The 15,724-nt window shown below is 45.8% G+C and overlaps 1 protein-coding gene across 1 annotated transcript in view; it reads right to left on the bottom strand.

Moving 5' to 3' along the window:
* MYO16 (myosin XVI) overlaps window positions 1–15,724 on the bottom strand; it is a 395,654-nt gene that overhangs the window by 86,230 nt on the left and 293,700 nt on the right. Inside the window, exon 27 of the mRNA XM_052650218.1 lies at window positions 15,193–15,295. Coding sequence (XP_052506178.1) covers window positions 15,193–15,295 — 103 coding nt within the window. The remainder of the gene's footprint in view (window positions 1–15,192; window positions 15,296–15,724) is intronic.

The following is a 15,724-nucleotide window of genomic DNA, read 5'->3' as shown; positions in this document are numbered from 1 at the left end:
TGGTGCAAATTCCTTGTCTTGGAATTTTATTGGTATCCAACGTAAACCAAGTTATTCAGCCTCTTTTTCTCCACTAATATTTCCTACTACACTACCTGTTTCTAATTTCTCTCTTTATCTGTAATTAAATAAGTTTTTTCCTAGGATGCCCATTCCGTCCCCCTTTTGAATTACCCTGGATCCACCGGGGCTGGACCCCGGCACACCTGCAATGCAGGAGACCCAAGTTCAATCCCTGGGTCAGGAAGATCCCCTGGAGAAGGGAATGGCTACCCACTCCACTATTCTTGCCTGGAGAATCCATGGACAGAGGAGCCTGGCGGGCTGCAGTCCATGGGGTCGCAAAGAGTTGTACACGACTGAGCAACTAACATGCACGTTCGACTGACAGAGTAACATTTTCACTTTCATTATGTAAGATATAGGAACTTAAGGAAGCATTACTGAATATATTAAATATGTAGTCATTTCAAAGAGATTATAAAATAAAATATCCCAAATCTTATTCTTCAAAAATATGAAACAGATTCATCCCCAAAAATGTTTCTTTCTCCTTAAAAATGAAATTAGCCATTTAGTAGTATTTCAGATTCCTTCTTCAGAAATTATTCTGAATATTACATGTCAGTCCTTAAGGCCTCGGCTCTCAGTGATACCAAGGATTACTGTTGCTGTTTAGGCACTCAGTCATGTCCAGCTCTTGTGACTCCATGGACTCTGGCCCGCCAGGTTCCTCTGTCCATGGGATTTCCCAGGGAAGAATACTGGAGGGCTTGCCATTCCCTTCTCCAGGGGATCTTCTGACACAGGGATCCAACCTGTGTCTCCTACATTGCAGGTGAATTCTTTACGGCTGAGCAACAAGGATCTATACTAAGGATTAGTAGGACATAAATCAAGGAATCTATCTTCATCAGGAAAACCCAGACAAGATCCCTGCGTTTCAGGGATTTACCTTGTCTATTAATGACACCGACTAGGAGAAAAGTGTTGGTCATTTTAATTTCGTTTGCGTGCTGAATTCATACACAGTTACTCTGAAATCAGTGCCTTGGTATGCTATATCAAATCCAGCAAATTACGGTTCAAATGAATGAGACCAAATGTTGGGAGCACCTCCACTCTTGCCTTTGGTTGCATTCTCTTCTAAAAAGCTGTTCTCACAACCAGAGAAAAGGAGAGCCTGACATGTTCTCCCACCAAGCCCTCCCCGTGTACACCCTGGAGGCAGCATGTTCCTATCTGAGACGAAAACCTTAATGTCATCCTGACTCCTGTAAAGTAAGCCATCTGTGAGTAGAGTCATTGCTATTTTTATTAGAAAACCATTAGGGTTTTTTTTTTTTTTTCTTTCTTGAAGGACAGATTTTAAAAGATGAAACAAAATTGTCATTGATGACTTGGAGAGTTTCAATGACTGATACAGCTTTTAGGGGTTTTTTCAGGGATGCAGGCTGTGGGAGCAGAGACAAGGCTGGATGGGTGGTTGCCATGGAGTGCAGGGGGCCTGGAGGCTGAGCTAGAGATGCTGAGGGCACCTGCGAGGTCCCTGTCCCACCTCCCTGTCCTCATCCTCAACTCTGACTGTCGCTTCCAACCAGAGAGGCAGACACGGAGGGCTGCCCTTCTTGGGAAGGGGAGAGGGTCCCACACTTCCTGCTTCCATGGTCTCACCTTTTCAGGGGTGTCCTTCACCTTTTCAGGGGCATCCTTCAACACTTCACCACCCTTCCTGCATCACTGGCCTCATCTTTTTAGGGACGTTCCTCGTCCGATCACCCCTTGCTGTTTGGGAGATTGTGGGCAAAACTACCTTCAGAAGAGCCATCTGTGAATTAGAGTCATCACTGTTTTTATTAGAAAACCATTAGGGCTTTTGTTTTTGTTTTCTGAAGTGACAGATTTTAGAAGATTAAACAAAATTGTCATTGATGACTTCAAACATTTCAATTTCTGATACAGTTTTGAATGTATGTTTCTAAACACCAGTCTCATTATGCTTTGCTGTGGTTCAGTCACCCAGTCGTGTCTGGCTCTCTGCGACCCCATGGACTGCAGCACAGCAGGCCTCCCTGTCTCTCGCCATCTCCCGAAATGTGCCTAAGTTCATGTCCATTGTATCTATGCTTAAAATTATTTAGCAGCAGGGCATGATGTCTAAGATCATGCTTAAACTCTCTTGAAATGTTTCTTAGACTTTCTACAGTACAAGATCCTTTTCCAATGCAATTGAGTTTATTCTCAAATTATATCATATTTCTTACTGTTTCTAAATAGGAACATTTTTCTCCTTCTAGCTTAACATATAACACTGTCTTTTTCTTCATATCTCTCTCTAAATCACCTGCTAGAATGGCTCCTATTCATCCTTCAAAACCCAGATGGCTTGATGAACGCTCAGTCTAGTGGGTACTTTATAACAATGAATTCATTAAAGTAATGTATCGCTGTCACGAATGGACCTTGTAGAGATCTCTATCTTCCAATGTACCTTGTAGAGCAACCTCTACAGTGGAAGGCCACTGAATTCCCATTTTTGTCATTATTGGAATACCTGTTGGAATGTTCAACTTGACTGTGAAATATTTGTGGGCTAGGATACTGTTGGGAAAATATAAAGGGCACCATTTACACATATTAGGTGAAGGAAAGCAGATGGCATGACAAAACTGAAAAAAACACAACAGAATTTCAAAGAAAATGACTTTAATGGATAGTAGCTATAATGTGAGCTCAGATTTTTAAAATTACTTATTTCAAATAATTGAATCTTAAAAAAATAAATCCATTTAAACTATGTGAATGCATTCATTTAAGAAAAAAATGTGTCTAATGCAGCTGGAGAAACAGATGTTACGTGTCATATTTTTGGTGCCATCACATTTTGGTATAAGATAACTGTATCCAAATCTAGGACTCCATCCTCTAATTCTTTACCTGCCCTTGGGCTCACCTTGCCACTGCCTCCAATCTAGTAACACTCTAGAAACCTTTCCATGATTTTGTATTGCCTGTAAGCTAAAATGCATACTCTGGGGTTTGGCACTCAAACGCCTTCATAATATGATCTTTATTAATCTATGATGGCCTAACACTTTTTACTCCTCTAAAAGAGATGTTATTGACTTGAGATTCTAACTTCTTATGCACTCTCTGAGGGCAGAAACCCATGTGAGCCTTGTGTCAAGGGCCCGCAGCATCTGAGCAGCGTCCTTAGTGAAAGATGTCACTGCTGTTGCCACTGTTTGGTTACGTGCCATCCCTGTATATCTATGTCTGCAATTATTGGCAGCTTTTTAATAATAGTTATCACAGATTAGATGTGACTGAGAAAGAGTTTACTGTGGGGGATGATATTTATGCTGCAAAACGCTGTACCCTTGTTATTATAGATAAAAAATTACTCTTTGAAATTTTTAATCTCCTTGGCTCTAAAAACACCAGCATGATTCAAATACATACTTCCCACTTAAAGAGAAGATATATAAAATCATAGCTGGATTAAAAGTAGTCAACTTCTTTCACTGTAATGTTGGAATTTACTTAAAGTGCCCTCCCAGTGTCAACCTGTTCAGTTTTCAAAACAGCTTTATTGACAACGACAAGAACAACACACTCTCTGTGTTTCGATGTCCGTGCCTCTCTCCCATCAGACTCGTTTCTCTCCCTGCTGATCTGAGAATGTCACCGTGCTCCTGTAAAACAGTTCTTCTCCTTTTCACCGCGCAAAGCACTTTCTGTACCCACCAGGTAATCTCTTCCAGACAGAAACAGTCCCCCACGAACGCCTACATTCCCACTTGCATGCTATGAACAGACCTTCCCACGTTCCCGGCTCGTTCTCATCCTCACATAGGACTTCGGTACATTGTGTACTACATTTCCCTGGTTTTCCTCTCTCACGTTTATTCACCCGCTTAACCTACCATCTGTCTTATCTGTCTCTTCACTCATCATTCGTCCATCCGCCCATCCGCCCTTCTATCCACCCCTCCCTCCCTCTTTACATCCAGCTCTCTATCCTTCTATCCATCCCTCCCTCCATCACCCTGTTCATAAATCACACATTTGTCAAGGGCTCTACTAGTCCCAGGCGCTGTGCCAGGCTCTAGACCACAAGGATGAATGGAACATGTTTTATACTTTCAGGAAGCTCAATGAAACAACCATTTAACTAAAAGCCGTCTCCTCCAGGCTGAATTCACATATTTCCCCTATTTACTTCTTTAAAAAAAATTTTTTTTTCTTTTTAGGTAAGAAATGGATTTATTCAGGTTCAGCGAGAAGCGCAGTCCACAGATAGAGTGTGGGCCACTGCAGAGGGCGAGTGCAGCCCCGTTTACTTCTTTGATCTGTTACGTTTCTAAAGAAGACCACTGTTTTATGAATTTATACTTATTATTAGTATTTCCATATTTTACATTTTCATGGTGGCTAACATAGATATCCTAAAGTTCAGTCTGGCTCTGATTGCACTTTAAAACATCGCCAAAGAATACATTTGTGCTAAACATAAGTTCTTTTCTCTTTTTTATAAACAGACCATTCTTGAATTTTAACTTTAACACAGAAAAGATAATTACAGCCACACACTCTAATAAGTACTGTATCTTCTGGTATTTGAAGAAGGTGGTTTGGCTCGAATTACATGTAATTACAGATTAAGAAAAATTAATTACTCTCACCCAGAATACTATGACCTGTATAGCAAGCAGTGACGAATAAAAACCACTATTTTGAGCTTACCAGTGAATTATGTACCATGGGATCCTATGTACTATTTCATTATGGAAATCACACCAATCTGGTCAAGAGTGCTTAAAACATATCTCTTATTTCCAGAATGACACTTTGTGAAAAGCAAACCAAAGCCAAACCCAAACAAGGTTGATTAGCTCCAAAAAAGTGCACTGGGTAAGTTAATGGATCCTCTCAGGGAGCACCTTTACTCTGTCTTTTTAACAAAAGGGCCTCAAGAATGTCAATAACAGTTACCCTGCCCCATAAAATGTGAGGTTATAAATGATTAACAGCAGCATAAACACAATCACAGCCGTTGTCCCTGCTGGGGTGCGGACACAAAGTCAAGAGCCCTGCCCCCACCAGCACCCTCCGTGTTGCCGCCACTGTGCTCCCTGATGCTGGCTTTCCTGCTGTAGACACGAGTCTTCATGACCCCATGTCCTCATCATCTGGGCTGATATTGCTCTTTGAGAGTATTTTAGTGTGTTAGTCACTCAGCCGAGTTCAACTCTTTGCAACTCCATAGACTGCAGCCTGCCAGGCTCCTCTGGCCCTGGGATTCTCCAGGCAAGAATGCCAAAGTGGGTTGTCATTCCCTTCTCCAGGGGATCTTCCCGACCCAGGGACTGAACCTGGGTCTCCCTGGTGGCTGGCAGATTCTTCACTGTCTGAGCCACCAGGAAAGCCTTCTAAGATATTTTTAAAAGATTACCTAGCCTTCCTAATTTTACAAATATTTCTTCTGTGGTACATTCATGTTTGCTTTGCAGCTCACCTATGTTTATTCTGTGAACTGTCTTCTGCTTTCAGTGCCTACAGGGCCAGGTCTTTTCCATCTTTCTCTTTTTTTTCTAGTATAATTTTTACTGGAATTTAGTTGATTTACAACGTTGTGTTAGTTTCAGATGTACAGAAAAGTGAATCAGTTATACACATACATGGGGGCTTCCCAGGTGGTGCTAGTGGTAAAGAACCCGCCTGCCAATGCAGGAGAGATAAGAGACTCAGGTTTGATCCCTGGGTGGGGAAGATCCCCTGGAGGATGGCATGGCAACCCACTCCAGTATTCCTGCCTGGAGAGTCCCATGGAATGAGGAGCATGGGGGCTACAGTCCATAGGGTCGCAAAAGAATTGGACACAACTGAAGTGACTTAATGCATAAGCACACACACACATACGCCCACTCTTTAGATCCTTTTCCCATATAGGTCATTCCAGAGTATTGAGTCCCCCTTGCTATACCTTATTATTTATCTATTTATATACAGTAATGTGTATATATCAATCCCAAACTCCCAATTTATCCCTTCCCCTCCACTTCCACCCTGGTCACCCGAAGTTTGTGACATCTGTGACACTATTTCTGTTTTGTAAAGAAGTTCATTTGCACCATTTTTCTTTTAGGTTTCCCATGTAAGCAATATCATATGGTCTTATCCGTCTTTCAGAGCTCCACACTTATTTTGTGCAGCAAATTCACACTTGGACATAAGAGCATGAGCGTATCCCGACCTAAACTGATGTGCTGGTTTTAAAAGTGTTCACTCTTTGAGTCAATGAGAGGTCACGTGCTTGTTGACTGAAGGTCCCTGTGAGGTCCTATCCCTTCTCTGCCTCAGCCACCCTGTGTGTCCATCTGTACCTGCTCTGTCTCATGCGGGTTACTATCTAAAGCTTGTTGCCTCGCTCCCCAGATCTAGATTTGCTTTCCAGTGACACGTTTCTTTCTGTTTGTTTGTTTGTTTCTCATGTTTGAAGCCTGAATTGGATCACGGTGACACTCTCCTTAAAGCTCAATGGCTTCACATCGAACTTGAAGTAGGATGCGGAGCTTCGCTCACAGTCCCTATAGCTCTGGACCCCATGTCCCTCTAAGCCTCCATTCTGAAGGGCGATTCTGCCCCAGAGGGTGACACCGGTTCATAATGGGCAAAACCCCTTAGCTATGACAAGGTTGTGGCATACAACAGGTGTTTAATAAGGGCTTGTTGAATGACTACATCATTCCAGGTGGCGCAGTGGGAAAGAACCTGCTTCCCAATGCAGGAGATGCAAGAGACCCAAGTTTGATCCCTGGGTGGGGAAGATGCCCTGGAGGAGGAAATGGCAACCCACTCCAGTACTCTTGCCTGGAGAATCCCGTGGACAGAGGAGTCTGGCCGGCTCCAGTGCATGGGGTCGCACAGAGTCGGACACGACTGAGCATGCACACAGCACATGGCGGACTGATGCAGAAGGGATGGACCTGGGGCGGGTGTAGGCACGACCCCCACTCTCCCAGCAGCAGCAACCCGGAGGCCGGCCGACCCAGGAAGGCGAGCCTCGAGGGGCCGCAAACCCCCTAGCAGCTGAGGGACTCTGCACCCCGTGCCCCAGCCTTAGTGCCTCATCCATTTTCCTTCCTGGGGAGCGGGGTTGACAGGCGAAGAGCAGAGGCTGAGAAACACGGCCTCGCAGGGGGCGCTCTCCCCTTCACGGCTGGGACTTGGCGCTTGGGGCTCTTCTCGGGGGGCCACCCTCCCCGGGGCAGCACGCCCGCCCCCTGCGCGCTACTTCCGGCCCAGCCCGTGCCTCGCTGCTCACCACTTCCGGTCCAGCCTGTGCCTCGCCACACGCTACTTCCGGCCCAGCCCGTGCCTCGCTGCGCACCACTTCCGGTCCAGCCTGTGCCTCGCCACACGCTACTTCCGGCCCAGCCCGTGCCTCGCTGCGCACCACTTCCGGTCCAGCCTGTGCCTCGCCACACGCTACTTCCGGCCCAGCCCGTGCCTCGCCAGCCCTCGGGTGTCAGCCTGGACTCCGTGGCGGCGGGTATGCCCTTCAGGTCCCCGCCCACCTGACCCCGGGACCCCGGGACTCCCCTCAGCAAGGGCGTGCAGGACCCTAACCGGTAGCTCTCTATGGGCTTTCTGCTCACGGTCCACTTCCCCGTTCCCCCCGTGAGGGGCACAGGCCGTTCCTCCCCAAGATGGCGGCTCGCCTGCTTGTGTGACCGCAGGACACACACAAAGTGGGGCTCACCAATGGAGCTGACTCGCTCCACCAACAGACCTGGAGTCCGAGGAGAGGGGCCTGATTGCTAAGACGTGAAAAGCCGGGTTCGCAGTGGGCATCGCCTGCTCTCGCTTAGCAACGGTTGAGTGCCAGACATGACTAGCCTGAGCTTTCTGCCTAAAGAGGCTGAGAGGGAAAACTGGAATCGCTTTAAAAGAGAGACGAGCACACGAGCGGCAAGACTCGACTGCGCACGCTTCCATGTCCAAAGGGAGCTTGGGGTGAGGAGGAGATTCGTTCATTCAGTCATTAAACAAACACAAGCTGAGGGTCTGTTCTGACCAGACCCTTGGAGGTGTGATTGTGAAACACACACACGTGTGTGTGTGAAAATATATAAGAAAAAAAGAGAGACGTAATATCTGCCCTCAGAGTATAAAGGGAGGCACACTGACCAAGAATCAAACATCTATAATGTTATTTTTAAAAACTGCGTGAACACGCCAAGCATCTGGGGTAATTATCTATAGGTAGTTCAGTTAGTGATGGGTGAGATCTATATTTTCTTCTTTAATTTTCTCTCTTTCAAATTTCTTATAAAGATCGAACCCTTTGTAACAAAATCACAATCACATATGTGTATATGAATGTGTTTAGAACCTGAGAAAAATGGAAATAAATACATGTGTGCATATACAGCAATTCCCAGTCATAATGCACACACTATACTCTTAGATACCTATTTTTCATTATGCTCAACAGTAATAATGCCAGAGAAAGAGGAAGAACTACAGAGAAAGAGTAGTTTTATAGGCTATTTTCTAGCTTGTACTTGTGGTTGATTTACGAAGTGCTCCTCCAGTAATAAAACAAAGGCTATAAACCATTAATTTATTGTACTAATAAGAGCCAAGGGCCCTAATACAATTGTCTCGTCTTCAAAGATGTGAAGAAAGTGGAGCATGTTTAAAACTTGAACAGTTTCTTGCTCATACTTTTATTATCTTTTCTCTACTGGACTATTTTAGATAATGAAAATAATAAATCCTTCATCCAACTGATTTTATTTAATGTTATGGTAAAATGTTAATCTTGCAATTCTCAGCACTGTCAGAGTGAATCCTTGCAGGGCCATATATTTCAGAAAGACATGCAGTGGAATCTAGGCCATGCCTTAAGTGAGAGGATGTGGAGGATGAAACCGACCTCAGAGGAAGATGATGCAGAAAACAATGACTGCGATTGCTCTGGTAGTGAATAAGCACAAACAGGGAGAGCGGACTTCACTGAATCTGGGGTTTGCTTTCTTCTAGTTCTTTTGGTGTCTCTCTCTTTTTTTCTTCCTTAAACTACATTTTTAAAAATTTTTACTGGAGTTTAGCTGCTACATTTTTTTTTCTTTAGCCATGGACTTTATTGTTTGAATATTTGCAATTATTATTCTATACACAAACGTTAATTTCTTACAAAACTCTGTATTCCATATTGCTAGGTCACTTCGCTCTTCATTTTATGTCACATTTCCATCAAGAACTATTTCCCCAAATCACAGTCTGCCTGATTGTGTGTTATTGTTGTTCAGTTGCTAAGTTGTGTACGACTCTGTGATGCCATAGACTAGCCCACCAGGCTCCTCTGTCCATGGGATTCTCCAGGCAAGAATACTGGAGTGCGTTGCCATGCCCTCCTCCAGGGGATCTTCCCAACCCAGGGATCGAACCCGCGCCTCCCGCATTGCAGGCAGATTCTTTACTTCCCGTCTGTGCCACCTTGAGCAAGTCATCGGGAGCCCTCTTGTGTCTGACTCCCCATCCTCATGGCATTAGAGAATGCAGGAAGTCTCCCTGAGGTTATCATCTCAGCTTCTCCTTCCACGATGTCCTGTGACAGGCGTCGCACGGGACGCCTTTGCTTGTCCACAAGGCTCCCCTCACCCCAGAGTCCTAGAACTGTCTGGAAGGACAGTAAAAGCCATCCGTGTGGAAGCCTTGCCAAGTGGGGGGCTGCCCAACACCCTGGTGCCCCTGAACAGAGAGATCCGTTTCTCTCTTCATCACCCTCCAGATGGCTTGAAAATGAATATAGCATTCAAAGAACTACACAGAAGACAGCATCCCCTACCCAGTTGATTCATATAAAATGTGTGAAAATCAGATGATACCATTTATTTTTCCACTTAGAATTAGTTTCAGAAGTTTCCCCCTCTACGGAAGTGACATAGCATGGCTAATACAGGCCTGCCCATCGCTGGTATATGGCTGTGAAAATCGGGCAGAAAAGGTTTGATAAATGAACACAGACTGGAGGGATTATTTTTAAAGGTAACTTTTAAAGTGGGACCGAATTAAAAATATATATATTTAAATAAATGAAATACCTGAATACTTTTTTAAAATACCAGATAGCAGAAAGTTAATAACTAGTAGCTTCATTTAACTTATTTTCAAAACAGTTTGATTGTTTTTCCCTCCACAAAAGAAGTAATCCATAGACTTTTTGTTTCATGAAGAAAAATACCTCTGGTGAGACATAAAACCATCCTGGAAGTCAGTCCTGTAGAGTCTATTCGAATCATCTCAGGAAACTTCAATTGCTTTTTGAGCAACTTACTTAAATTCTGCTTTGAAATAAGGATAAAGCTCATCCAGAGTGTTTTTAAAATTTGTCATTTCATGCACGTGAACAAGAAACCGCCAAGCACTGATGCTTTTCTAGCTTCACAATTTTCTTTCACTTCTCATCAAGTTAAAACCACCTTCTATTAAAGCAGTGATGTTGATAATGTACAGCAAGCAATGGCAGGACTGAGTCTGCCCAAACTTGTGATGACCAGTTCAAATCCTATGAAGATTCCTTGGAGAAGTAAGGGCTGGTGGTGTGAACTACCAACAGGTTAACTGCTCTTTTGGAAACAAAAGTGCTTTAGGAAAAGCACTGTCCATGTGACTTACAATTTTTTCATACATGCTTAAAATAATTAAATTGGCCCCATGCAATGTTCCACTTAAGCTATATTTAGGTAGTGATTACAAATTCTAAAAATTATCTTTAATTACAGAAGTAACCTATGAATTCATTTCACCTTCTAAATATAAACATACGCTAAAATTCCATTTGACTCTCATCTCGAAACCATCCTTCAGATATCAGTGCTCTTAGGTTTCTGTGAATTATTCCAGATTTTAAAGATTCATATATGTTTGTGTATGTGAGTGAGTGCTTAGCCTCTAAGTCCTGTCTGCCTCTTTGCGACTCTGGACTGTAGCCTGCCAGGCTCCTCTGTCCATGGGATTCTCCAGGCTAGAATACTGGAGTGGGTTGCCATGCCCTCCTCCAGGGATCTTCCCAACCCAGGGATCGAACCTGAGTGTCTTACATCTCCTGCACTGGCAGGCGGTTCTTTACCACCATGCCACTTGAGAAGCCCACGTCTGCATATATAGAGTCGTTTGGTGGTTTCTTACCGACAAAGACTCATTGACCGGCTGGGCAAGTCTGCACCAAGCATATGCCTGTGAGATGCCCTTGCTGGAGACATGCAGTCCACAGGGCAGACACAGCCTCCTCAACACGCTTACTCCACTGGTCGGGGACAGACAGGAGTGGCTCGGTAGAAGACGGGCTGGGTGACCTCAGGAGTTGAGGACAAGAGCGAAGGACGGGGAGGCAGGAACATGGCCCGGCCACCTGCCTGTTGGGGGCGCTGCCACTTGGTTCAGCAGGATGGGTCTCTGCCTGCCTCTGCCCAAGGGGTCAAGGCGAGGTGAGCACTCCTGGAGTGGCACCTGCACTGTGGATGCTGGCCAGCCCTGTGGCATCCCCGGGTGCCTGGAGCAGCCAGGTCTCTGCTCTCAGACTAGAACGGACATTACACACCAGACAGGACCAAACATTTCCTCCCTTGAGCCCAGTTCCTCCTGTTCTCCCTTTTCTCCTTCTCCTTCTTTTTCCTTAAGTCAGGACCCAGCCTCCCAAAGCCGTGGGTGTAGAAGGGTCAGGGGGCTGATGCTCACTTAAGACAGATTCCGATCAGAACTGGCAGCAATGGCAAGCAGCCAGCTTGTTTTATCTCCATCTACCGGGTGCATGAGAAACGGGGGAAAAAAAGACACTAACTGCAGGAAACAATCTGCCAGGCTCATCAAGGAACCTCCCGGTGCCTCTGATCAAAGCCCTGCTCTGGAAGCATAATCTGTACCTTTCAAGTTCTGTCGTCCGAGTAAAGGGACTTTCAGTGGCTACATTAAAAGATACAGATCGGAGCGAGTGCAGCGGAAAGAACCCGCCACCGAACAGCCGGGTCTGGTCCCGCCAAAGGGCCTTCTGGCCGAGACGAAATATGCGCCCCACCTTGCATTTTGATCAGGAATCCAGTCTCTACAGTGACTTCCTCACGTCTGCAGTCAGCTTATTCCTGTTCACTGCCTCCTTTCTTTCTGCCGCATGGCATTGTTCGCTATCAGGGTTAACTTGGATAAAGCAAAGCAAAATAAATAAAACATGCTCGGAGTTGTTGTAACAGACGTCCAGGATGAGAGGAATCATTACTGATGAGATTTCAGAAATCCCAAGGCCTCGTGTACTGATTCCAGTCCCACGGCTACATGAACAGTAAACAGCACACGCGGATCACTAAACAAACGCACAGCGCTGATGGAAGACGACTCTGTCTCCTCGTGTGCAACAGAAGCAGACCCCAGTGTTCAGCAGCACGTGCAGAATTGCTCTAATGTGCAAAAGAACAGGAGCGATGGAGCTCGAGCCCCCGTGCTGATGCTGTGAAGGTTTCCTGCACAGGTTGTGATGGCTGTTGGGGAGAGAGGAAGTGATCTCATAGGATCCTCAAGACCCATGAGAGCCACAGAAAAGACCCGCTTTTCAGTTCAGAGAATAGAATTTCTCGCTAACACTTTGTGCAGATTCACGCAGCCAAGGACGGCTCCAATCTCTTCCTCTTCGAGCATCACTTCTAAGCGTATGGAGGAGAATAGCCATCAGTTTCACGGCTAACCACTCAGAGCCAGAGGATGCATAGGGCTGCTTCATGGAAACATATGTTGGCCTCTTAGCAATCTGAGGACCATGGTGCCTGAACAAAACCACCCATTAGGACCGGCTGCTGATTCAAACATTTCTTATTTAATCCTCGTTCTTGTTAACCTCCCACAAGAGAGTGGTAACAACTTTGCCTGTAACTTTCAACGCGTTGCAAACAAATGCTTTACTTCTGAAACTGAGGGGTCTGGCTTTTTAGATAAGAAGTTAGTTGTTTGTTTTTTTTAATCATTTGCCTTCTGACTAGTACAAGAGTGAAATAGGAATACACTTTATTTCTCTAGAGTGAATAATTTGTCTTACAGCATAGAGAATATGAAAGGTTACGTCTTAGAGAAGCTGAAGAAAGCCACCTTTCCTAACTATTCAAGATGGAACACATAAACTAATACGATCTGCAAATGAATACGTTTCTTCTTTTCTTTGGCCTCCTTTAAGGAGATAAAAAAGCCAAGGAAAATAAATTAGTGTAATGAAATGGGAACTCTTCCCCATGTTTTGTTTTGAGGTACTTTTTCAAAGGCCCAGTGTGTGTGAGGTTCAGCGTCACACCGTACCCAGTGGCAAAGTCAAAAGTGTCCTAGCACACGTGGGGAGAGGGACAGCTGCCTGGCTGCCCTGGGTTGTTCCCTGGGCCCCCTCCCTCCCTGTTTGACTCCAGACTCCAATCAGGTGTCTTGGAAGACCGAAGGCTGGTCAGGTGTTGTGGTTCCTGCCAGTCCCTCTCTTAGTGGAAGAATCTTTCCAGATTCCTCAACAACTCAAGGTTCTTTCTCAACATTAATAAAGTTGTTATCTGTGTTTGTTAAAGAGCAAAATGTAACAAAATCTTTGTGTTCTCTATTCACTTCTGTTCAATTGTTGTTCAGTCGCTCAGTCATGTCTGACTCTCTGCAACCCCATGGACTGCAGCATGCCAGGCATCCCTGTCCATCACCAATTCCTGGAGTTTACTCAAAAACTCACGTGCATTGAGTCGGTGATGCCATCCAACCATCTCGTCCTCTGTCGCCCCCTTCTTCTCCTGCCCTCCATCTTTCCCCAGACACTGGCTTAAAGTTCTGAGAGTGAGTCAGCTGAAATAACTTCACTCCCTCCAGCCTGTGGAACAGTTCTGCACGCGAGCCCCACGTCTGATGCCGCTGAGTCCTGCGCTGCTCGCTGACTTCACTCTCCGTTAGCAGCTCCTCCTTCCCCCTCCTTTTTTTATCCTGTTTTTTGGCACGGATGTGCATCTGTGCCTACTACAGGCTGTGTGCACGTCCTCCTTCAGACCGCTATTTAAAGTTCAACTCCGTTATTAGTTAAAAAAGGGAAAGAACAAGAGATAGGATAATAAAGAAAGTGCTTGGGTGGCACCGACAATTAAACCGTTACTCATCCATGCTAAAATGCTAGGTTCTTGGTTCTTCGCCATGGACGGGTGAGGATGCTGGTGTCACCCCAGGGCTCAACACCTGCCCTACCGACCCTGTCTTCCCCTTTCAGACACATCAGCTAGTCCGCACCGCCTCTTCGTGTTGTTTTGCACTAAAGCACCTTTCTTGGCCTCATCACCCATCATACATTTTCCCTCAGAGACACTCCGCCTCCCCATCGTTTCTAAAGATGAGGCTTATATCTGCTCTCCCGTAATTGTTCTCTTTTGCCGAAACTACCGGTTACTGCCTCCTGTGCAGGTTCAGATGCTTCACAGCTAGAAACTTGCAGGAATTCCTGGTGTCAAGGACCCCGACTCCCACCACTGCTCAGTTCTGTTCCTCAGTTCTTTTACATTTCACATTCCTCTTCCTGGCACTAGTCGCGGTGGCCTTCTGAGTTGCTTCAGGGATTAAACAAGATCCAGACTGCGCCTCTGGGTTTCTGAAGAGCACACCCCTGCTCCGTCTCCTGCTCCTTCCCCCTCTGGAAGCATGGCTTCCACACCAGGGAACCCTGGGCTCCGTCAACCACCCCTGTTTCGGTTCCTCCAACTTCTCCCCTTTTAGACACTCCAGAAGGCTCTGCTGCCTATGTTGGGGTCTGAGACGCAGGCAAACTCAATCCTGAACTCCTCCCTGAGTCATAAACATTGGCTCCGGGCTTCCTTTGTCCTATGTTTGCTGATGAAACTGGTGAATCAGGGACTACACTTGGCATCCGTCTTTGCCAAACACATCACAGCACTTTGGTTTTGCTGGTGAGTCTCAGGCAGCAGCAACCCACTCCAGTATTCTTGCCTGGAGAATCCCATGGACAGAGGAGCCTGATGGGCTACAGTCCATGGGGTCGGACACAACTGAAGTGGCTGAGCACACACACACACGCGCACACACACACACTTGGGCAGCTCCTGCAATGACTCAGCTCACCTACTGGCAACCCTGACCTGCTCTGGTAGGAGCTTGGGGGTCACCCACCTGCCACCCAGGTAACGGGCAGTGCTTCAGGGCCAGCCGGCACCTCTCCTCAGCGGGCAGTGTCCTCTCGTTGCAAGGGAGGGTCTCGGCCAAGGGCCTGTACCTGCAAAAGCAGCGGGGACAGGAAAGCCATGAGTGAACTGGTCAAGCAAACGGCTTTCTTCAGCAGCGTTGCCTTTGTTACCCAGTTTTTAAATCCTTCCCCTTTCTTACTTTGCCCTCTGTGCCCTCACACCTCCGTGTGTCGTGCATTTCACCCTGGATCACTTGGAACAGCCCTTGCCCTTTACATGGATGTGACTTTAAAAGGAACCAAATATACTTCTCAGTCCTCTAGCGTACCTTTAATATTACCAAGAGAGATGCAAACCATTTATCAAAAGCGCGTTCGAAGAGAGAGAGTACGAACTTATTAGCTCTCATTCAGAGTTTTAGAATACTCTTAAAATACACCATTTAAGGTATTCCAGCATTCTTTATCAATGCTTGAGAGTGAGTCTAGATTTAGTCAGAATCTATAATAAACGAAGAC

The sequence above is a fragment of the Budorcas taxicolor genome, chromosome 12 (genome assembly GCF_023091745.1).
Source record: "Budorcas taxicolor isolate Tak-1 chromosome 12, Takin1.1, whole genome shotgun sequence".
Lineage (NCBI taxonomy): Eukaryota > Metazoa > Chordata > Mammalia > Artiodactyla > Bovidae > Budorcas > Budorcas taxicolor.
The sequence above is the reverse complement of the archived record's forward strand: the minus strand, read 5'-3'. Positions and strand labels throughout refer to the sequence as shown.